This window comes from Heliconius melpomene, chromosome 19, assembly GCF_056956725.1.
Source record: "Heliconius melpomene rosina isolate 202511_hmr_F chromosome 19, ASM5695672v1, whole genome shotgun sequence".
In the NCBI taxonomy this organism is placed as follows: domain Eukaryota; kingdom Metazoa; phylum Arthropoda; class Insecta; order Lepidoptera; family Nymphalidae; genus Heliconius; species Heliconius melpomene.
The window spans coordinates 10,428,814-10,455,025 of record NC_140407.1 but is presented as its reverse complement, the minus strand read 5'-3'; the positions used below and the strand labels follow the sequence as shown (position 1 = coordinate 10,455,025).

The 26,212-nt window shown below is 31.4% G+C and overlaps 1 protein-coding gene and 1 long non-coding RNA gene across 2 annotated transcripts in view; one reads left to right on the top strand and one right to left on the bottom strand.

Annotated features, from left to right (window-relative positions):
- The window catches only part of Ptx1 (pituitary homeobox homolog Ptx1), a 42,979-nt gene extending 34,073 nt beyond the window's left edge, over nucleotides 1–8,906 (bottom strand). The window contains exons 1-2 of the mRNA XM_085203319.1: nucleotides 8,543–8,906; nucleotides 460–780 (exon numbers count right to left, since the gene is read on the bottom strand). Coding sequence (XP_085059445.1) covers nucleotides 460–655 — 196 coding nt within the window. The 5' untranslated portion in view covers nucleotides 656–780; nucleotides 8,543–8,906. The remainder of the gene's footprint in view (nucleotides 1–459; nucleotides 781–8,542) is intronic.
- A 688-nt stretch (nucleotides 8,907–9,594) lies between these two features.
- On the top strand, nucleotides 9,595–11,412 carry LOC146528701 (uncharacterized). Its single transcript, XR_014879100.1, has 2 exons — nucleotides 9,595–10,061; nucleotides 11,146–11,412. It is a non-coding gene; the product is annotated as an uncharacterized LOC146528701 (long non-coding RNA).
- The last annotated feature ends 14,800 nt before the right edge of the window (nucleotides 11,413–26,212 follow it).

The window sequence follows — 26,212 nt, the reverse complement described above, 5'->3', positions numbered from 1 at the left end:
ACGTCCCACCCCAAATGTCACGCATTTTGTGCTGCTCTTATGTTTGCTTTTGGTTTTGTCTTAAAGTTATTAAAGAGAGTCATATCACTATACATATACATTGAAATGTATTTCTATTTTTCTTTTTCATTTTAAAAACAGGTAACAGCGTCATAACATTTTTACATTATATGTAGGCATATATATTAAAAATGTCATTCCTAAGAATTCATTGTTTATATCTTTTAAAGCAGTAAGCAATAATTATCTTTGATAATAAATAAGTTTAAATTTATTCTTATTTGTCAAATCTTATAGTGAAATTATTTTTATTCTTTTTATCATTATAACGAACAATACAAGTGTAAAGTAGAGAGAATTATCTACTATATAAAAAAAACTTAAAACGTATTTACTCATATAATCAAAATAATATAACTAAACCTTTGGAATTATTAACAAGATATTTAAATCACTCACATTTTAATTTTTCTAACGGCTCATGATGTAGAGGTGGCGCGTGGTGCAAGGGTGTGTGCTGCGGCTCATGGTGCAAGGGCGCCATCAGGCTCGATATCGCTGAACCTACTGAAGCTGCTACCGAGTCGTGAAGGTGACCTCCCCCATGGAGCTCTAGTTCACTGAGGCACAGCCCGTTCTCGCCCAGCGGCTCCATGCCGGCCGCCAGCGCTTCTTTGTACACGCGGAGATGAATGGTGAGGCCTTCTCTTTACTTTCGGTGAACGGGTCGCAGTAGCGACTGAGGTAGTCCAGTTAGGCGTGGCCCATGCTTTGGTAAACCTATAACGAATTATGTTGCGTTAAATTTATGTCTGGTACAAAAACATACAATAAAATTGTTTTTTTTATTTTAATTCATATATATAAATATTTTTCACTAATAATAGATTTCATTAAAATTAACAATATTATATGTTTCATTGTTATAAACTACAATTCTTTAAAAATAAACTGCAACATAATATATATTTTTTCTTATTTCGGAATTAAGCACTTAATGTTTTTTGTTCCTTTGCATCCAAAATGTAAATACACTAATCTTGGCAAAAATAATTTAGGGATTACATATTTAGATTTTTACTACTAATCCGCATGATATAATATATTATTGCATATGTATCTACCTAAACATAGCAATATGTTAAATAAGGGGTTCCTTAATTCAATTCAAATGTTTCCAACTAAGACAATAAATATATCAGTAGTACGTAAAAGTATTATCAGTATGATTTAAGACGTGTACACAGTGGTGTAAAAAGTAAATGCTGTCAATAACAACCTGATGTAGATATACAGCCCCACCACTTTCATATTTCAAATGGTAGAGTCAGTAGATAGACGTTTTTTGGTATCATAAAGCTCGATGGAGAATAGGAAGTATGTGTTGAATGCGCGCATATAGTGATTTACGGGCTTAATTGCCTTTTTCACGTGGAACTTCACTTGGAATTCAATATCAGGCAAAGAGAATAAAAGTCGGCGTTGAAATACTAACGCTTTCGTATTGCTAGCTACGCAGTTTATAATAAAAATAATGCGTTATTGAAAATATTAACATTTAAACAGCGTAAAATATATTTATTTATGTGTTTTTTTAGACAAGACCTAACATATACAAAAATAAAATTAATTTTAAACAGTCAATAGTAAACATAAAAGCAAAATCATTCATGCATGGGTAATATCTTACAAAAAGTGTTAAAACTTCAACTATTGTTGATTATTATTTCTTTAGATGTCCTAATATGTTTTATTCGTAATTACTTAGAGAATATAACGTTGTGTATTTTTTTTAATTAAAAATAATTATATATAGGTACCTTATTAAGTAATCAGAACGTTTTAGCTGCTATTAAATGAAATTAAATAAAATATATAGTTACAATTATTATGTAAATGATTTTGCACATCCTATATCTTATAAAACAAAGTCGCTTTTCGTGTCTGTCTGAACTTTCTAACTCTTCTTCTTCTTAACCACCCAACGGATTTTTATGCAGTTTTCACCATTAGGTCGAGTATTTCTCAGGGAAGGTTTATATATAGTTTATTATTTGTACATTCTTATGTAAATTGACATAAATACGATAAATGTGTCTAAAGTCCTACCCGTTGAGACACTTTCGCGCATGCGCTGCTTTAATGGTAAGTACTACATGAAAATAATGTACTGGAGTATTGTTCCTCTTAATAAGATCTACAAAAAAGTCCGCGAGAGCATATTTTTATCTTTTAAGGATAACGTGTAGTGATCATATTACTGTCTAAAAATAGTAATTTCAATATATTTTTTATTGTGAGGGATATTTTTCCATAATGGTATTAATCCTTATCCTTTAAAATACTTTATTAATTTTCTACGTTAAACGAAGATAAAATTTGCTATTTACACTATTTCGAAATTGCGAATAGTTTTAGAAAAAAACGCATTTAATTGTTGACACATCACGCCGTTGACTCATCAGCTGTGCCGACTCAAGTTTTACTTATCCCTTACTCTCAGCATATAAAAAAGTATATTAGTTACGTTGGCCATTTAATGTAGATCAAAACTGTCTTTTACTCTTTTTTCATTTTAATAAGTACTTTAGAAGTTGTTACAATATCAAAACATCCTTGCTGCGAAACGCGCCCCGCGACGTTTTGCTTATACAAGCGCGTCATGAGCAGTCATCGGTTGTTCAGTGGTAGAATGCTCGCCTGCCACGCGGGTGGCCCGGGTTCACTTCCCGGCCAATGCATTCTATTTAATTTTCCTCACCGCAACCACGTAGTGCTTGCTTTTCATCAGGGACAGAAGCCACAAGCTCGAAAAAAAAAACCCGCCCGCTATAACGAAGATTTAGATGCGTTTGCACGTATTGGATAATTGGAGTTGAATGTATTATTTCAGCGCGATATATTTGGTTTCATATTTTTTATAGTAGTTATTAGTAGGTAGGCTTTTGTTTATAATTTCTTCCGTTTAAAAAAAATATAGTAATAGTCATTTATCTATCTAAAAATAGTCATTTAAATATATTTTAATAACTACTTGAAAAGATTAGTAGCACAGATTTAAAATTACGGTACCTACTAAAAAATCCTTGCTGTGTAAAACAATTGGAAAATACTTATTGAAACTACGAAAATGCGGGTTGCATTAGAGTTTAATTAATTTTCACATTATCTTAAGTGCTTTGCAAACATACATTATATGAATAATCCAGTAGTAAAAGCGGGCGAAGCCGCAAGGGGGTCGCTAGTTATAATAATATAAATGCGATGACCGACACCAACATATGTATATCCTCATTATAATATGCTACTGGCACAATTACGTAATGCGTGTTAAATATTGTTATTGCAATTAAATATTTATAATAATTTAACAGTTATATATAGGTCTAATATAAAGGAAAAGGTTGGATCTGATAATATTAGTTATTATATTTATCATAATTAATACTTAAAAAAACAACTTTACGCGTATCCCGCATAGGCAGAGGCGCGTTAAGGCGTAACTTGATGTCGGGCTTTTAGGTTGGTGCCAAAGCGAACAAATGAAAATATTAAAAAACTCGCGAACTCACAACCGTCGCGTTACAGTCACGCCCTTGTGCCACTGCGCCCCGGCGGCCTAATTAATATTACCAGGACCAAGCCCAATAAAATCCTATAAACCATGTAAAAATAAATTAAAAGACAAACACAACAAAGTAAAAGTAATTTATTGTAAATTTAGAGCATAAAAAGAAACAAATAAAGTATATCTAATTTCTCCTTTCGTTCATGTTTCATAATAATGAGTTATGTATCTTTTCGATATTTATTGACTTTACTAATAGGGCAAAGCTAAAATACCACTGTTCGAGCTTAAGCCATTATCCTTTAAAACCTGTAAGCCTTTTGAGCTTAAAGATTTAAGTTGGCGACAGAAGACCGTTTAACGTTTATAAAATTAATAAAACAATGCCTAATATTACTTAAACTTGAATCTCGCAACATATTTTTTTATACTACTTACATATATCAATAACAATTTAATGTCTTTAAAATATTTTTTGTCATACGTACTTATCTGTGAATGTTAAGAATAATACTTAAAGATAAAATTTATCTGCTTATAGTTTTGCAAACTTATTTTGTGATATTTTTGTTTTCGCTTTATGTAACATTTTTAGAACAAATATTTAAAATAAAGTAAATGGACTTGGCTCGTTCTTTTAATAGAATTGAATGTTGAATTCTATCAAATACGCCAAAAGTTCTTCTAGATTTACAAAAACGCATCTGCTCGGTATGAAATAGAAACACTAATAAGACACCATGTTCTCCACTTTTCATTCGTTAGAGATTGAGCTCTATATCGTTAAACTTAATGCTACATTTCTTTTTATACGAGTACCGTGAAAATAAAAGAAACTTGAATTTAATAAGTATACAATATTACTGTGTAAATTATGAACTTACAATACACTAACAATCGCGATAGCGTAATTAAATTTAAAATAATTCTACACTTTTATGACATCACCATGGTACTAATTTGTAGATATTTATTGAGATAAAAAAGAAGACAAATATCTAATATGACAATAATGAAAGAGAATTCTGTCATTAAATGTTATCACAAATCACTGATTGAAGATAATGATAATAACATGGCGAATGTAACTCAATATGGTTCAGAAGTACAAAGAGAAACGGAAATTACGGCTAACCTCACTGACATTGTTGACCATAGATAATATATACTCAATATTATATTATAAAAAAATTAGAAACAAATTTAAATTAAATAATTATTACAAAGTAACACTTTAAAAACATATCATATCAGTGGATGAATGGAATATAAGTGTAAAACATGTGTAACGACATCTAACATGGCAAATATTTGAGTGTATCTGCTTGTATCTCGTCTATCTGTTGATAAGACGGCTGTATGGCAGCGTCGACTGTCGATATTGACACGCACCGCTGATACTGGCGTTCGTGAGAATTCAATGTTTCTATTGAAACGCTATGAATATAAATAACTTATTGCTTCTTGTTTTAAGCTATGTAGGTTGTTTTTGTAGAATAAATTTGTCATTCACTATTTTATATTTCATACTCTGGGAAATGGAAGTTTATTTCGTTTTTAAATCTCTTTGGTAAATTTTGTGTTAGCCAATACAGTCACGTCCTAGTCTACAAATGACTCTATAAACAGATAGTAATTGCATTTTATCACAATATTATAGCATAGAGTATATTCACTACCTATGATATAGGTACAGATATCAAGGAACTACCTATAAAATATATATTGCTATTTATATTTACCATTTTTACATTTTATTTCACTACTATTTTTATTATTTTGGCGTTTATTTAGCATCATACAACATAACGAATACGTAGGTAGAGTTAAATCTAATGTTAAGAGACACGTTTCTAAACATATTGTGTACCTATAGGATTTTCTTTCAGTTTCACGAGAGAGAGCCTAGTGTTAAGACACTCCATTCCCCTCTTATCGCCGAATTCTGGAGGCATTGTGAGACTGGGAATTGAACCCACATGTTGTAGCATTTAAAGTCACAGTGCAATTACTGACCTCATATGAAATTTTTGTCCTTTATAGCAAGCGAAGAGAGATGATTGCCGAGCGAAGCGAACAGATTATCTCTTGTATTTTATATAGGTAATTTAACTTATTCTTTACAATATTTTTTCTTTTCGTATCTCCATTTATATTTCACGTGGTAAAAAGGACGCACCTAGTGTTAATGCACTGTATCTTCCAAATTTCGTCTCTTTTCATTTTTATTGTGTGATGAAACTCCACAAAGTGTCTTATCCGACGGAAAAAATATTAATTATTAATTATTTTTTCCTTCGAATAAGAATTATAGTATTTGTATATTATACTTAATATTATTTTATGAATAATGTCCCATATTAGGTGCATTACGTTATAGGAAATTATTTTAAATGAACACAATGTTTACTATCAGCCAGCTATTTCCTACTTATTTATGAAAGGTATAAAAGTTTGAACGTAGCGGGTTTTAAATTTTCTCTAATAAATACATATAATCTATGGAGATATAGTAACAATATATTTTCTAAATAGCACATGTTTAATTTTTTCACTAGAGTAATTGTCATACCTAAAGATTTGCTTTGTTTTTTTTGTAAAGGATTTCATCAATAATTAAGTTGAATTTGAACTTTGCAGATATTCCAAAAGCTCTAGGCAGGTCTAACATCACAATTATAATATCCGTCTCTATATGCTGTTGACATAATATTTTTATACAATATCACATAATCTATATATATAAAAGGGCTTGTCCTCACTGACTGAGGTAAGACGCACGCACAGCCGTAACCGCTGTGCGTAGAAATGTGAAATTTGAACAGATGTTTACTTTCGTAATCTGAACATCCACTAAGAAGGGATTTTGAAAAATTTTAACCCTAAAGGGGAGAAATAGGGGTTGAAAGTTTGTATAGAAAAAATTTTAAATCGGCACCGATTTTTATAAAATTGTAAATTCAGACTCTTAAAAATATTTAATTGAACACCTGTTTCACGGTTTTTTAGAATTTATCCCCTAAGGGTGCCAATAAGGGGTTGAAAGTTTGTATAGATTTTTTTTTAAATCGGCACCAATTTTTATAAAATTTGAAAATCAAACTCTTAAAAGTATTCAATTGAACACATGTTTTATGATTTTCTAGAATTCACCCCCTAAGGGTGCAAATAAGGAACGGAAAATTTGTATGGTAAAATCTTTAAATCGCCACCGATTTTTATAAAATTTGAAATTTAGACTCCTAAAAATTGAATTTAATTGAAAACATGTTTCGTGGTTTATTAGAATTCACCCCTAATTAAGAAAGCGAAGCTGCGCGCGTCCGCTAGTGTTATATATCACACTAGAGCACTAATTTTCATCAAGTTGATACTTAATTTTTTTAAATGTTATTTAACAATTATTATTTCTTAGTAAATTTAATTTGAGGCAATGCAGTTTGAATAAGTATTTATGTTCTTACATAAATACTCGTTATGACTGCAAATCCTGAAATTTGTGCAAAACGTGGCGCTATTTTGTTTAATAAAAATGACTCACTCATTTAATACTTTACTATTAATATTAATTAAATATTACAAAAGAAATATGCTTTATCTGTAGGTATTTCATATTTTTCGATTATAAAACGATTATAATATCCGTTCTCTGATAAACAAAAACTTATCTCTACATCAACTACCATCAATTTAGTTTTATCGACAGTAGTCAAAAATAAATTATGGAAAAATACATTAAACAACAAAAACATTTTAGATCTAATTTTAAATAAAAAATAATTCCTAAAAAAATATTTTACCTGAAAAAAATTAAGGTATTTGTTTTAGTTTTAATATTTTTGCCTAATGTTAAGTAACTTATTTTTATAAAATTCACATTTATGCATATATTTAAATACTATTTATATATCTAATTTAGGTAGGTACCTACAGTACCTGTATCAAGTTTTGCAACAGAATTACCGTCGGCATTGTCGGAGCGTCCTACTATAAAAATATCCTATAAGTACATTTTCGTTAAGCTAAATATATTATTGAAAGGTTATAAAAATAATTTCAAGAACGGAATTTAATTATTTTTACTCGCTTTTAATCAAAAAATATTATTTTTTTATACCAATAGAGTTTCTTCAAGAGTCATATTCATAGTTAACATGACTTGCGGCCAGTCCTGCCGCAGGAGTATAAGATTCACACTCGAAAAAATGATTTAATATTTTCATTTCCTCGCTCTGGTAACGAGCCAAAGCGCGGCGTTCAGTTCCGCCCAGTGGGGAACGGAAGTGTCTTAATAGGAACGAAATGTCTTGACGCTAGATTGGTATGTGCGGGGTATATCGTGAAACTAAAATAACATTAACTACACTTTTAATAAGTCTATTTTGTACCTTTTTATTATTTGGAAAATTTAAAAACTTATAGATGATGTAAAAAGTGTTTTAATCTACTTGTTATTTTATGTTTTGTTTTTAAACATCAATATTTGTTAAATATCTATTTCCTACAAAAGGTGAAACATTAATATTGTTGCAATAATTAAAAATATTTTAATAAATATCATTAAAATAATTTAATTGCTTTACATGGCAAGCTCTATCATAAATATCTTATTAAGTTCTTCTATGACTTTCTCAACTGCATAATCTTTGAGAACCCATGACTACAATAAATAGACTTACTTTTATAGGTTATTTTATTATTAACTAATTCAGTTTCCCATTGAGTACATACATTTCTTCAATAGGTTGTCCATCTATATGTTAATTTTTTTTTTCAATGATTGAAAAATAATGCTTTGTTTAATTTTAGTTGCATGATTTCTAAAAATTTATGAAACACTTGTTTTATCTTATTGAACAAACTTATTTATATATCTCGGCACGTTTCTCAAATATTAGAACAAAATAGAGTAATGATATAAATGAAAAATAGCTCAACGGCTATATCTTGTTCATTCGTGTTGCATGGACTTACCGTGAAGATGCAGATGCATGCACTATTAATTGTTTTGAATGCTTGGAAGCTTAGCTCGATCAACCTCAGGTCGTTCCTTAGGCTCAACACGGCGTGCGGGCTCCAAATCCTTGGATATCCGTCATAATCTTGTCCAAGCCTTCGGATTACACGCGTCCCGTCACAACGTAAACACAAGAACAATCAGATACCGATAAATCAAAGCGCACGATACGACGGGAATCCGCTAAATCCTCGCGGGGATCGCGTAAAAAATACTAGTATTAAAAACAGTCTTAAGTGGGCTTACGAACGCGGCGCGGAACGGCCCGCACTGGCTCTAATCTCGGCCACTTCCCGACGCAATTTGAACCTAACTCCACCACTCTATACATCATCCGGCGACGCCCGCCCACCGCGCCGCCGCGGCCCCGTACTCTCGTCCCGCTCTAACCCGCACGTTTCCAGCATGCTGTCCCGCTCTCACTGAAATCTCGCCGTGTGGAGTTTTCAGTGCGTGCGGGGGGGACGCAGTCAGCTGGCCGAACTTATGCGGATAAAATCGACTTTTTATCGGCTTGCTGTGACGGCTCGTGACGTCACTGTTTACTTCGGACGGACGTGGACTTGGTGTAAAAAATATTTCTTTAAACTTCATAAGTCTAGGTTTGCCTGTCAAAATATTCTACTATTTTATTAGAAAATCTTATTATTGCAACTGTATTATTTTCAGGAAAACTTTTATGTTTCTTCATTAATATGCATGTGAGGTGGCTTCAGAACTTTGTTTATTTTCAGTGCTACAACTAATAGATGCCTAAATTTTGATATTAGAGATAAGGGTAGCAATAGCCAAATTCTTTTATTGTCCATTTGGTATATGCTTTTAACGATAAAAGCTCTTCAAAGAGATTAAAGATAAATTTGTGACATAATGTATCTAACTAAATTTATTCAACAGGCAAAGCTCATTTAAATCGTGCAATATGTTTTCCTTATAGCACACAAATAATTGCAGTTTAAATCGCGCTCCATGCAGCGTCGCCCGCAATAAATAAACGGGCGTTCGCAACGTAAACAGATCGAGCGCATTAACCGCGCGTCGGCGTACATAAAGAGAGCGGTATAAATATAAAGTTCCCACTCGCTGCCGCGCAAACTTAGCTAAACAACGCCATAATTGCCTTCATTACTTAAATTACTGAAATTATTTATTCAAAAAGCTGGCAACATTTAGGCGCGAGCGGTCCCGCCCACCGCGCGACGGTTCGCCAATGGGGAGGCGGCGCGGCGAGGTGGGAGGGGCGGAGTTCAATATGGCGGACACATTTGCAGCCTTCTCGGAGCGGACGCGTCGGAAACCCGCCGTCGCTGGCGCGTTTTCCAGCTGAATCACTCTATGGTGTTTAATTGGAGGTACCCATAACTTGGAAATTTGGGTGTCTGAAGTAAGATTAATACATTAATTAACTGTTATAATTATCTTACTCCTTGATATGACTTCTCCGACGGCAATTCTCCGACGGCTCTTCACTATAAGGTAACATAATGCACATAATATAATTAAAAAATGTATCTATAAGTAGATATAGCTCCTTACAAAAATATGTTTTAAGTTGACAATCACACTCATGTCTTAAAATTAGAATGTAGACATATAGAAATTTATACTTACGTACAGCTAATTAACTCATTATCTCAATAGTTATTATTTAGTTATTATTAAAAGATAACGATAAGATAATCTTTACGTAGGTACTTATATAGGTAATTATTTACAATGTATAGAACTAACAATTGAATGGAATAAATAATTTCCTTGTAACAACAATATTTAAAGAATTATTTAACTTCTTCCAACAACTTAACACATTTCTTTATAGAACCACAAAGAAATACAGAAATATGTTATAAAATATCTAACCTGCTTACCTTAAATAAGTTAAATTTTTCAATAATAAATAATCCATTGACATATATAATTAATCATGTTATTTCTTTCATTACGAGTAGGTACTAGGTACATTAAGGTACTAAATTGATTAATTCTTATAGGGATCGGCGAACAATAAATATATGGAAATATTGAAAGTTAGAAGTAGAAATTAGAAATAGAAATATGCTTCTTTTAATATAGCTTTAATATATAAACAGTGTACAACCGGATAATGGTGGTGAGAAGATAATTATACCCATGTGTACGATATCTAATAGAAACAATAAAATAAATATTGCAAAGATAGAAGAAACAGGTCATTCTACTCGTTTCTTATATTATGTGGGAATATCTCCCTAGCTTTTATAGAACTATCATCAGTTAATTTCTATAATATATTCCAAAGGCAATATTAGAAGGGTCATTTTATATTAAGTTAGGTATAAAGAGGAGTTAGGCCAGTTGAGGCCAGTCACAAACGTACGACTTGTAAACCCGATAGATTGTGGATTCGATTCCCACTCGAGGAAATGAAATATTCAATATTTTCATTTTTTCGCTCTGCTCTATGCAAAGCGCGGCGTTGAATTCCGCCACTTCCGTAAAAAGTGGAGAGGTTAAAATATCTAATGTTGTGTACCTATATATACTTACGTATATTTATTTTTATATACAATTTTTTTTTCAGATTCTAAGAGTTGAGGGAGTTCCTACTTCTTTACTTTAAATACGATGTTTTGCTTATTTTTCTTCTAATACAAATCAATTGTAAACTTTAGTGTGAAATCTAGATATTATCATCATCTCATTTATTTATTAAAGTAGGTAACGGAAGTGTCACAATTGGAACGGAGTGCCTGAACACTAGGTTGCCTGGTTCCCTCTGCGTACACTGCTATTAAGTTAGGAAAGTGTGTAATTTATTATATTATAGACAAATAAACAAAAAAAAGAATTCGTTGTATTATTTCACCTTGAATATTTAGTAAATAGTACACACTACAACATAAATTATATTAAATAAACCCAACTTTACAAATGAAATAATAAAATAACTATATAATAAGATAAAATAACTAGTTACATAATTATATAATATTATTGAGGTTATAAAGCTCTACGAAGGTTTGCTTAACGCCATTACTTCCGCATGTTAAATACTTATCTAGGTACATGTAGATCGAAATATGAAAGTTTCTTTTCAGAAGTTTATAATATTTTTTTATTAAAAAAAAACCTTTAAACAAATAAACCACTAAAGTTTGATTGATACATTTGGAACATTTTCAATTCCATGTTAAATGCTTACTTAAGCTTTCGTAGCAAACTGTAGCTGTTTCAATTTAAATGAAATAACACTATTATAGAAATTAATTAATTAATAATATAATGTTATACTTATAAATAAACTTATATATAATCTCACTTATTTATTTATAAATACTAATAAATAAAAATGAATAAAATCGAATAAAATATTATTTCTATATATAGATAATAATGTAGACAGATAATTAACAAAAATAAAATACATCCGGATGTCCGTAAATATAGGAACAGAGGAATATAAATAGAAAGCAAAATATTTTAAACCAACACCAGCACCAGCTACAAATGTAATGATTTGTCTGATTAATCGAGCGTCGCAGATGTCTGCCAAAAATAAAGGATAGGGTCGCGGTAATCGAGTCTAAAGGGGGCTTCCCCTACTAATAGATAGTGTTTGTCATTTATTGTTAAGCGATGATTTAAATTTATTTATAATGATATTTCAATTTTTTTAACAAATAATGTTAAATGCGTTATTTTATGAGAATTTGAAATATTATAATTATATAAATTGAGAAATTGTTTATTTAATTTTTCTAGTTGTGTTTTTATTAGTGTGTCCTCACTTAAAATTATCTAAATATTTTTCCAAAACGTTTTTTCATTATTTTCTAATTTCCAAATTATTTTTTAAGTACAGCATTCAATTGTATTGCTCTATATCCTTTATATAAACTTCACACTCATATAAGTAAAATAACTATAAAAATAAAGGAAAAGCGATATTTCTTTTCTTAAAAAAAAATACTAGACAATCAAACATGATGCTTGTCTATAGGTAATTAATGCAATGTCAAAAAGTAGGCAATTACGTCAGTCGTTACCTTGAGGTTCTAAAATAATAAAAAACATATGAATCTACTTACATTATAACCAACAACAAACACATGGCAGTGCCGTGATACTAAGTTACACTTTCTGTTTGAAATAAAGATAATTGTTATTATCTTTATTTGTTTCTTAAAATATAGAAAAAAACAAAGTGATCTTAACAACTTTGAAAATGAAATTGCAGAAAACATAAACTTTGAATGCCTAATAAAAGAGTTCGCAGATAGAAAGGCTAGAAGAAGTGAAATTTTATTACTTTTTCTCATTATTTTTTTTTTAAATAGATGGTTATTTCGTTGTAACCATTCCCTTTTTTGTATATTATTGAAATGTAGTTAGGGGGCGCCAAAAAATTTCGCCCAGGGCGCCAGTAGTGCTAAAACCGGCACTGGGTACTAGGTAACGTGTAGTTCCTATTACAGTACCAGTATAATACCTACAAGAATTTGAAATATACCTACTACTTTACTGCATAATAAACAACTACATAAACCCATTATTGTAAGTATTTTCGAAGCTCTAATCAAATTAGTATCTAATGATGGCTTGTGAAACAAATAAGTTCAAACTAAATTAAACTATATTAAATATTATTAATATTAAAGAAATTTTCTCTACCTATTTCTTCTTTCTTCTTGTTCTCTAAAGACCATTTACACACTCATCAAAAATTCATGAATGGGTAAATGATCGACCCTGAGTTTAGTAAGCAAGCGACCCTGGCTGCAGATTTAACATCAACGACTATGCTACGAATAATATACATAAGATAGGTCTAAGCTCCTATAATTTTTATAATAAATATCGGATCGCTTTTACTTCTTGTAAGAAAGGCACACAGCTACCTGCCTACATGCTACAAAACAATAAAAATATTATCATGAAAGACGGGTCGTCTTCAGGAATATATCGTTACTAAAAAGTTTTATTTATTATGAAGAATTTAGAAAATTATCTTTTATTACTGCTTCATGCTGTTTATAACAGGGTAGACTAACGAAACGACGAAACTTGTGTTAAAAGTTAAACACTATGTTCCGGAACAGAAAGTTGCGGATCTCAACGTAGTGCTTTGCTTTGTTGCCAGGACAAGGAAATTTAAATAATTCTTCCCTCCAGTAGAAATCGAACCTATACCCTACTACTACTACCTACCGCTTTATTTTATTATTGTGTTCTTTTTAATTTACTTAGGTAGGTAGTACAAAGATCAACGACATTCATTGATTGTTTGATCATACAAAATTCGCCATATCAATTTATAGATAAAATAAAATTTTACCAATCACATCAATAAGGCTAATGTATCATTAATATAATATTAATAAAATAAATAATTTATTAAACAGGTATTTCTAAGTATATATTATGCAAACGCTAATAATAATAACGCAGCCAGGTCACTCTACATGCACTACCTAATCTGAACTTGAAGCGCATAAACATTTATAGCACATAAATTGCAACTAATGCTGCAATCAGCAGTTTATCGGAGTATAGTAGTAATGTGATTGTTAATTATTCTACTTAGTTCTAGTGCTTACATGTTAGAGCGTTCTAAGCTGTTTACGAATTCATATACATATGTAGGTATACGAGTATATGGAAGTCTGTCGTGGTGCAAGGGCACAAGCCTATGTAAAGGCGATAGATTGTAGGTTTGACTCCCATTAGATAAAGTAAAATATTTAATGATTTCATTTCTTCACTCTGGTGTTGACGCAAAGTGCGGCGTTGCGTCCCATCACCCCAGAATTGGCTCTGAACCCCAGAGCGGAGTGTCTTAACACTAGGATCCCTCTGCCTACCTTGCTACATGCATACAGCTTGAAGCTAAAAAAAAGTAAGTAGGTATATATTAATCTTACTAGAGTGCATTTAGAAGTGCAATGTAAGTTATATTTATGGTGAGTATATCTTAATGTAACATGAATGTACAAAACATAAAACAATAATTTTGGTATATTGTCCGTAGCTTTGTGAACGTAGACTGGAGAACGTGCCTCCTTCCTGCATCGCCAAACATGCCGGCTAAGGGCGATCTGTCCACAGTGCTACAAGATATCCTACACTAATAGTTATCAAAAGTAACTCCTATAAAACATTATGTTTCGAAGGATTTTTTGACCATTTTATTATTGATATTAAAGTAAAATCGTAATACTATTGAAAATTAAATTGTGAATTTAATATTCACATTATACCGTACAAAAATTTATAAGAATTGTGACGAATACGAAAAACTAGCTATGAAGAAATTACCAGGCATCCCAAAGGCAGCTTCAATGTAATTTTTTAGACTTTATATTTACTGGTTTTATGTGTGAATAAGAAGCACATAAAAACAATCTATGAGGCAGAATGTCCATCATAAGTTCTTTCGGTACATCGTTAGTTCGACGGTAATATGCTGAGATTAAGCGATTAGCGTAAGAACATAATCCGATGTCAGCCGTCACCGCGTGAACTTGACCGCGCGACATGCAAACACACTATATTGTACTTGTCATATGAATACTGTAAATTACAAGGACATCATCGATTACATGTACCTACCTAATAAATAGGATATATTCAATTCCTCGCTCTGGTAAAGAGGCACGCGGTGTTGAGTTCCGCCGTCCAACACCCAATGCCTCCAGAGTTTGATGGTGGGGAATGGAAGTGTCTTAATGGGAACGGGAAATGGATACTCATTAAAAAAGCGGTAAACAATATTATAAATAAATACCTGTAGACATAAGTGAAACTACTAAACCAAACCGGTCGAAACCTATTTACCCTATTATTAACAGTTTGCTCTTCAAATCTTAATATGTCTAGTATGATATCTGAAATCCAATCTTTGAGGTGGATTCAATTTTCTACATTGAATCTATGTACCTATTGAAAAAGAAATTTTCAATATTGTATTTTGCATCTTGCTTTTTACTTACAACACCAAATTCTTTTTTTCAGTGAGCGGGTAAAACATGTTGTCTCTATTAGTATCAAATAGTAATTTTCTAAAAACCTAATAGTTACTGAATAACATTTACTCATGCGTTTTATTTAAACAAGTAGAACACTTCCCCCCTAGTAACTTCCCAGCAGTATTTCCCAAAAACAGATAGCGGGAGCAATAAAAGGATTAAAAGAGTTGTTTATATTATAACATTACATACATACGTAGAGCATTGTTATCGGCAAAGCAATAAATAAAAGTAAATCTAGACCGTTATCAATGCCACTGAATTTTTCGATTAGATATCAATCACGAAATATTCTCATACCTAAAAACATGTAGATAATAAAAAAAATAAAAATATGATAGGTACCTACCTACTCCAAAATATATTAAAATACTAATATGAGATTGTGTAATTGTAACAAAAATATTTTTATATTTACTTAAATTATATTTACCTAAGTTCTTGGACTTGTACCAGTATTAAACATGGTTAAATTAAATACCTACTATTATTTACATTGTTAAGTATAGGTATATATATTTTGTAAATATTTACATTTTACTAACTATAATAGTAGATATGTGAAAACTTCTAACAGGCCGAGGCCTGGTTGAGGCCAGTCGTGGCGCAAGCAACAAGTTGTGCGTTCGAATCCCACTAGGTATATATTTTCCTTTCCTAGCTCTGGTAACAAGGCAAAAGCGCGGCGTTGAGTTCCGCCGCCTCAATACTCAAAGCTTCCAGAATTTGGCGGATAGTGGGAGTACGCAAGTGTCATAATATGAACGGATTGTCATAACATTAGGTTCCCAGGTTCCCTCTGCAAACATTGCTGTGTGCGAGGCACATCGTGAAGCTACTACCTATCGTTATAGAGCTTATTAAATAATTGTTTGTAAGTAGCTGTAGAGCTATATGAATATCTTACATTAAAGCTTCGTAAACTTCGACTTTCTTTGAACTTATTATGTAAGTTCACGATATTGTTATTACAGAACAAAGATGTTTTAATATTATATAAGTAAATTATAAAGGGTCGTATCGGTCGACGAGCATAATTTATTCTCTTTGAATATTCATAGCAGCTCAATACTCATTAAATTTTCAAATATAGACAACAACTAGGAGATGCTCTCCTAAAGTCGTACCCAATACGTAGGTAGGTATATAGTATTTCACCAACTCAGCAATCAGTGACCAAAAATTATAATAAAGAAATATAATAATTTATTTTTATATTTATATTTTCATTCTTTCGCTCTGGTGTCAAGAGGCAACCTAATATTAAAAAGCCACGCTTTACGCGGCTTTTTAATATTAGGTTGCCTCTGCGTACCCTGCTGTATGCGGGATACAGCATGAAGCTGATGTTTTTTTTTAATTAAAATATTTTAATCATCAATTCATACAGTATATTTTATTGAAAAGCTATAGGTAAACACTATGTAAAAATAATATTTTATTCTATAAAAAACAATTCGTGAATAGATATTTTTATTTGAGTAAGTTACGTTCAGAAAAATATACACTTATGACTATTTCGTTTATAATATATATTTCGTATATAATAATTTAAAATTGTGGTCATCTTACTTCCAATGAGCAAAGATGCCAATGATTAATCATCCCATTGTTTTAATGATGCGAAATTATGCAGATTCAAGGCGATCACAATGCCCGCGATTTCTGCACGATCCCCAAATACAGCCCTAACATCTTTTACTTCGACTTACAATAGAATGTCATAAAATATACCTATCTATTTACGACTTATACGAATATCTTTTACTCGCATAGGGGAGAGCGGGGCTAAAAGTTACCGAGGTAAGTTGTTCCGATGGAAATAATTTCGCGGAGAAAAGTGATAGGAATATTTAGTAAACATATAGTGAAATGCAATGTGATAGCGCACCCATGGCCAGCATATTGAACAATCCACTGGCACCCGAAACCAATGGAATAGCACACGGGTGTCGTTGGTGCACGATTGTAAGTATTTTCGCATTTGATATTTTTGGTCTGTCTCACAAATTTTAACGATTAGGCTCGAGTATGTTAGTGTTTTTTTTACATATATTATCTACTATTTCGGAACACTATTTGTAAATTATTTATGTTTCGTAATCTTATTTATATTTAATTTTTTTTCAACACGTATTCTTGGGGCTAGATGTTCCCTTTTTTTGGGGTATGTTGTGACCTCGGAAAAACTTTCGCTAATTCATTTGTACCGATAAAGAGATGTAAATATTGTAATTTTTCATACTAAAACATATTGTAATTTAGTAACATGCAGACTTATGCTCGAAAATCAACTCGAGGTTATGTGTCATATGAGTTGATGCAAAAACCAGCGGATGTAGTTTTCAAAGATAAAAACTATTACCAAAGGATTACATATACATATTGAGCGCGAAAAGCTAAAGCTATAAAATCTTTGTTTATATGTATATTTTGGTTTAACAAAATCAAAATAAGTTTTATTTTATGTAAAATTATCTTTTACTTTTTAGTTCGTTGTTTTTCGGATCAGTTTTTTTATTGTTCAAAATTAATTCTTTTCACGATTTTAAGTGATAAGTAACCTTAAAAGGATACTTCTTAAATCAGTGTTAGTTGTGGTGGTAGTGGTTGTTAACGAGTGGCATCTGTTGTGATATGTAAAACTTGACTCAATTAGGTATTATTTTTGTGGAAACTAACATTTTGGTATATTGACAAGAAAATACATAAAAAAAATATTCGGACGAATTGGGAACCTCTCCCTTTTTTGAAGTCGGTGGAAAATGAAAATATCTTTTTTGAGGTTGGTTGGAAAGAAATGCAACGATGGGGAATCTTACTTCTGACAATAATTTTAACAAAGTTTACCCTTGTAAATATTCCAGCATAATTAAAATTTACCAAAATAAAAACAAATTTTCTCAATTTTCACCAGATTTTATAATCGGAACCTAACCAAACTTTCATCAACTATCCTTGAAGTGTATCCTTTCAAATAAGAAAAAAATCATTGGAATCGGTTGGCGTAATATTGAGTTATTCGTCATTTTGTCGCACACATACCAATACAAATTTAATACTTATGTGATTTTCTCATAGATACCATTGTCAAAAATAGAATTTAAAAAAATTGGTTCCCACATGGGAAGCACTACCTTTCAAATAAAAAAAAATCATCAAAATCGGTTCACCTAATCAAAAGTTATGAAGTAACATACTTACATAAAAAAAACAGTCAAATTGATAATCTCCTTTTCTTACAGAAGTCGGTTAAAAAAGATTTGCTTTTGCGCCTGGTGATTATTATGATACTGTTGATTATTCCTTAGGTAAACAGGCTTTGTTCGATTATTTATTGTTTTTAATTGTGCAAATAATAGCTTTAAAAAATATGGTAACAATTTACCCCGGTCTGTTAACAACTTGCCCCAAGTCGGGGTAAGTTGTTACTTTCCGACTTCAGTCACAAAAAAATTTATAATAAAAAAGTCTTACAAAGAATACCCCAAATTACTGTTTTAATTGCAAGTCTAGATATGTAAGTTGAATTTGATTATATTGTATAAATACTGAAATCAAGTATTCGTAGCAATATTTGAGGTTAAAAAAAAATCGGAACTTTTGGCCCCGCTCTCCCCTACATTAAAATTGTTTGAAAATTAAATTGATTATTTACTTATACAAGAGATATTTTTAAAATAAAATGTTAAAACGAAACAAATAGAAGAAAAAATGCTCGAAAGTTTTATGTTCGTTTTAAATTCTATTCGCATTTTTATAGATACCTACTCTTTAAGAATAATAAGTCATTCAGTTATTTAAACCAAGCGTCTCCTCCCTGGGGCTAAACTTCACAAATTAAAATCTTATCTTTTAATTCGAATTCGATCCTATTCGAATTTGTTTATACTTTCGAAATATTAGAAATGAATCAAAATTTACTTATATAACCGGAGCACAGTGTACGAACGACGTCGAACTATGTCTAACTCAGTAGTTGCAAGATCAGTCTCCGGTTAAAGCAACGATTTTTATTTTGCTCCACTTTGCTAAGACAAAGCGTAGTTTTAAGTTCCGCCACCTGTAACCGAAACGACCTCGAAATGTTTCGAATTCTGGAGGAAATTTGAAAATGAAAGAATTCACTAGATTCGCTATGTCTATCCTGCTTTATGGGGAAAAACGCAAATGTAAAAAAATAGAAACTATTATATTTACTTACATTTTTTTACTAATAAAATGACTGTAAAACGTAATGAGAAAAACTCTAATTTAATATAATTCTACAATAGCTGACCGACTCATGCATTATAATAGTAATTGTAACAAAGTTTAATTACCGTCTCGAATCAATAGCGTCTCAGCTAATGGAATAGTTGGGAGTCAATCACACGGCTCGTAAACCCCCAGTTCAGTTGTTACTTCCACTACATATAATTACAATTGAATTTATGTCTCATGTTACTTAGTAAATGATAGTAACGAAACAAGTTAAGGTAAATCTACTTACTGAATACTGAAATAAGATAGAATAATCCGTATAGAGTTTGGAATTATGTTTAAATTTTGGAGTGAATGAGTTTTTTACTATATCTGTTAAATATTCCTATGTGAAAAAAGTTATTTTTATATGGAAAGCGGTCATAGTTGTTGGTGGTATATCTACCATTTTTTAATTTTAATTTTTTATTTTGTTTTTATTAGTTACGGGTTCGATCCCCATTCGCAGACACGAAATATTTATTTAAATTTATATTTTCATTTCTTCGGTCTTGTGTCGAGGTATAGCGCGGCCACTCAACACGCAATGGCTCCAGAAATCGATGGAAAATAGGGAACGAAGTGTCGTAACCTAGTGTTCTCTATCCTGCTCTGTGCGGGATACACCATGAAGTTGATTTTTGTTTTTAATATTTTTGATAAATATACTAGTTTGTGCTTTAATGACAAATAGGTATTTCCTACCAATTTATCAAGCCCGATACTTAATCCGAACACACCACAAAATCAATACACACCCCAACTAAATTAGCGTGTAACATTTCCTGTTTAAATTGTAAACGGGATCGTTTCTCGCCAAAATATTGTAACGATATAGAAATTGAAGGAGAACGGTGCGCGGGCGTCGGCACGCTCCGGACGCGTGGCTGTCACGTGGCCTTCAAAAAGGACGCGCCTCCTTTAAACCCTCACCAGTATTTATTCTACCACTATCCTCTCATTGTAAGTCTCGTGTCATCCAACGCAAATTCAGTTTGGATCTCATCACGCACCCCCCTTACGTCATCACTAAGCAAACATCCAGATTGCATTATTATTTAATTGTCTAGAGTGTTTTCTTTTGTGAATTTAAAATGAAAGTTGAACTTTGATTAGCGTATGGGTCACATACGTTTGAAATTTATAAAAATATTAATTTTTATTTAAGTCTTTCGCTGGTTGTAGCATTGTCTAGCTTAGTTAGAACAAAAGCTATATTAAAGCTCACAAATTTTTAACTATTTTATATAATAAAGTATCAAAAAATTATAAAATCATCGCGGTGCCCATAACGAAATCTGCACAGCGACCCAACCTGAAGTAATACCAGCCATACATCAGCTTCCATTCTAATGGTAATTCGGGATATACGATATTGTAGCCACGGTCCCTCCATAACAAATGTTTATTTTATACACAACGCCACTAACAATAGTGTGCAAATACCTAAACGCCGTAAATGGCGGTGCGATGCGATTTAGATGATAATGCCCGAACAGAAATAATAATGGACGCCGCTAGTAATTTCTCACTGTTTACTCTCGCGGTTTTCCGATTTATGTATATAGATAAATATTTTTATGATCAATTAATAGGTTAGGCAATTGTGATTGATAAATTCAAACATGAAGAAATTCTAAACTTTTTCTATATTCTTTAAATCAAATAGCCGAAATTTATCAATAACTTGGCAAATTAACCTTTTTTACTTGAGAAACAAATTAAAGAACATTATAAGGTAGCCATTTAGTGTTTTTAGTATTCTATTGAAATTTAAGCAAATATTATTTCTACTGAGGTCGTCGTGATGTAGGACGGTCGTGGGTTCGATTCCCACTTGGGGAATGAATAATTATTTCCATTTCTTTCCATTTCTATAGCACCAGGGCAAAAAGCGCGGCGGAGAGTCCCGTCACTCAACACAATGCCTCAAAAATTCGACGGAAAGTGGGGATCGGAGTGTTATAACAATGGGCTACCTCTGCCTTCTCTGCGGGATACAACGTCAAGCTGAAAAAGATATATTTATAAATTTAACATCAATCTATTATATAAATTGTTTATATGAACAAAGACAATACCGAGACGCCGTTAAACATACCTAGATAGATACCGTAATATTTCCCAAGCACAACATATAAATATATAAACAAAGGGTAGGTAATTCGGTAGCTATGTGAGCTTACATGTTTAATTTGATATTTAAAGGTGGGTACACCTGACAGCCCTAACGCACATGCATATTCATGGGCTTCATTAATCATACCCAGCTAACACCTACAAGATACTCCCGCACGAATTTCGTGAAATATAATGAAGTATTAGTTATGCATGCCGCTATGACGCCGTTGCAATTTGTTATAGTAAATTGCGCGTTTGAACAATTTATATTTACCTATCGAAATTTATCCCGTCGTAGAGCTTCATATATTTCGGCGGTCTCTATGGAATAATTTTGTACGATTTATTTAATTGTTGTTTAATGATAATGAACACAATCGCATGTTGTATATTAAATCTGCTAGCGCGTAGGTAATAAATGACACAAAAGCAAAAATAGAATAAAAAACGCCCTATAAAGTTTTCGGGATTACGGCTCGTGCCCACAATTTTTTTTATTCATAAAAAATAGTTTACAATGTTAGACTAATCCAAAAGGATTTTTTTTAAATATTAGCATACGGCGCAGAAATTAAAGTCGTTTTAAGCCTACATCTGTCAATGGGCGTGGAAATAAGATGCATGGAGGATTTATGTTAATATTTCATTATTGCTTTATGCGCGAATGCAGCAATATTGCTATTTGTGCAACCCCATTATTCTGATATCATAGTAATATCACGCTTTTATACGTTTTTATAGGGACGAGATCAGTATCCTAGCAGTAGCAGTCCTATGATGAATAAAACCAAAGATATGTCTCGGACATATGTAGCCTCTTCACATGGCGTGAACTTTTAAATCCAATGTTTAAAAAAAGATTCCCATTTTTTTAATTAATCGCGCACCTAGATTATAAACATATCAAAAATAAGGTTTGTTATTTTTATATAATTACGTACAATAAAAAATATTAAAAAAGAATTATAGATAAACAAAGATAAAAAAAGAATAAAATTAAAGTCCCACTTCCTCTTATAAGTGTTTCACACAAGTTATCAGCGCGGGAACACGGGGCGATAGTGACACATGTCAGATGTCATAGAGGCGTCAGAGGCGATCGCGCGGCAATCCGTCACCGCGTCGCGCCTCCCGGGACCGCCGTCGATCGACCTCACTAATTTGTTACTTTTGATTATATTTTTATTTATAAGAAAATAATTTGGATGTACTCGCAACAAAGAGGAGGAACTCTTTGTTATTTATTTTTCGCTCTTATTTTTCGTAAATACAATTGTCAATCAATCGATTTAACGTGTACACAAAGTGAAAAATTTCTTCTTTATTGTGACTTTTAACTTTCTTTACTGTGACTAATATATATTTTTTTATTATTTATATTTAGGAACATAAATGTGATTACATTTTAATGATTTACCTATTTCTTATATTAAAAATATTTATCTTATTATTTTTTTATTTTTATCTTTTATTTAGACGATGATGATTTAGATTTAATAGCGTCGAACAACGTTTGAAATTTAGGCCCACATCTATCATGTGTATTATATATATTTACTTGAGACAATGATAGATCATTGTATCAAATTCCATTTGAAAATAATCTAATGAACCTAATACTACTCATTTGGCCGTAAAATGACTGTCATTTTAATATATGGGTTTTTTATGTCTATATGACATAATATGATTATGACCTCGGGAAAGTCATAAATATGACTACGGTTTACGTCATTTATGTTTGCCATAATTAGTAAGTCTAGAGTCGAGTCGAGAAAGCCGTGAGTCACAATATTTGTGTAAAAGTAATAATGTAAAGTATAATTTTTTTTAGTATAATTTTTAATGTGCTAAAAATCATTTAGGTAGTACCTATTGAAAAATGGTCGATGTTCTTTGATCTGTCGAATAGGTATAATTTATTCTTTAGATAAATTAAAATAATTTTTAATTACGATTGCTTATCTTAAGAAATATGGGAGTTCCTAGTTCCTGTCTTTAATAATAAAGACAACAAAAAAATGTAGGAAACGAAAATAAATAGGATTTAAAGCTATCGCTTGCATGCTGCTGAATTGAAATTGCTTAAGAATTAAAAAGGTACGCAAAACTACCTACCTTTTCAATACTTAAGCATTTTTTTCTTACAAATCCTGCTAATATTATAAATGTGGAAATTTGTAAGAATAGATGTTCATTCCACTTTTGCGTAATTTAGAAAATTTACAGTAGCACTACTTTATTCATATCTATATTATTATCTATACCTACATTAATATAACACACAACTAATATATGTATAATTTGACTAATAATTTAATAATTATAACAATAAGTTTCAGCGAGTGAAGTTTCGGTCGCTAGTTTTTTATAAATCAACTCTCATAAATAATTAGGTACATAATATAGCAAATATAAATAAACTCATTTTAGTCCGAAAAATATGCTTGCAGTGTTTTGAACTGAATGCAGAACCAATAATGTCATCATTCGGGAACTCGGCATTAAACAACGTCTCTCCTCCGTCGTCACATTCTTACTTTTTTCTATCTAATTTTCGCCAGGGTGGCTTCCATGTTTTGACCTATAATTCAAAGGAGAATTGAATACAGCAGCCCACGTGAGATGAACAAGTGAAGCCCTCTCTACAAGTGTACTAGGTAAACAGCCTTCCGTGAAAAATTACCTCGCTATTTTAACAACTTACCACAATTGCTCTATCAAGAATGAAACGACAAAGAGAAAGGAATGATTTGTAAACTATAAATTTGAGATATTTTTTACTTATATTTTTAACAGTCATTTTGTTATAGTACAAAAATATTCCATTTTACAACTCTGGAAGCAAAATTATTTTTTATTTGAAATTGAATGTAAAGAATTGTAATTCCAAACACTAAACTAAAACTAAACGGCTAGTAGCTAAATTAATTAAATATCCAATCATCCTAAAAAAAACAATTAAGACAAAAGAGAAAAACTTAATTTACTTTTAACGACATTTTAAAACAATTCCGATCGGATTTACCAATCGGGGATGATAGGTAGCCATATTTTCCAGTACGCTGAGTCAACAGCCGTCCATTCATCGGTGCAATGAAAATATTGCCCATTTATCTTTTGTTTTTCGTTCAAAACCTCTCGATTTAACTCAGGTGTGAACGTGAATTGTGCACGTCAAAATTCATTTATTGAATCGTTGATATGTGAAATCACTATTTTGTTTGACATGTTCAATTGAATGTCTGCAAAGGGATTTTGTGAAAGCTCTCAATATTACTAGCTATATAGCTATATAGTGCAATAACAAAGAAATTGAATTGGTAAATTTAATTTCGGTATTTTTTTTTAATCTAAAATTAGCTTTTATGATACGATGAGTAGATAGGCAGCCATTAATCACTTTATTATTTTATGTCTGCTTTAAATGATTACATAACAGCAATATCGATTAAATCTGGACAAATGAGCTTAGGTAGTTTTCTGACATATATAAATATTAAAATACTTTTAGAACTAATCATCGATAATACGTTGTAGGTACTGGATATATCAATTTATGTATACCAATATATATTAGTGGTTAATATAATATGGAAATCACATTTTTTTAGTATAGGCTATATTTTAGATATATTAAAATTAGAAAAATCTGTTGACACCATTCAATACATAATTAATTCATTATTAATTATCCAAATATAGCAACTATCATAATAAATTACAGTACGATTTTGCTTCGTTTTGAGGCAGTCGTGGCGCAGTGACAAAATAATTGTACTCTTACGTCGCAGCGACGATTGTGGGCTCGATTCCGACTCGGGAGAATGAATTATGAATTATTTTAATTTCCTCACTCTGGTAACGAGGCGAAGCGCGGCGTTGAGTTTCGCGATTCAATGCCTCGAGAATTCGGGGAAAAGTGGGAAACGGAGTGATTTAACACTAGCTTCTATTTGCTTACCTTGCTATATAATTTAAAAATAATATTCAGTAATACAATAATTACAAAACTAGCTCCCTCTAGTGTTAAATAGAACAAGTACGATAGCCTCAATATTAAATTTCTATTGAACAATAGATGGCGCTAGGAGTAAGTTTAACTTCGACAAAATATATAAGATGGCGTTAGAAAAGGCTTGTATTATTTTGTTTTACTTAGAAAGCGATTTTCAAAATAACTGCATCTCTATATCTATGCATATTAGACAATAAAATTTAATCACCTTTTCTGATATATAAATAAGTTATATGAATGAT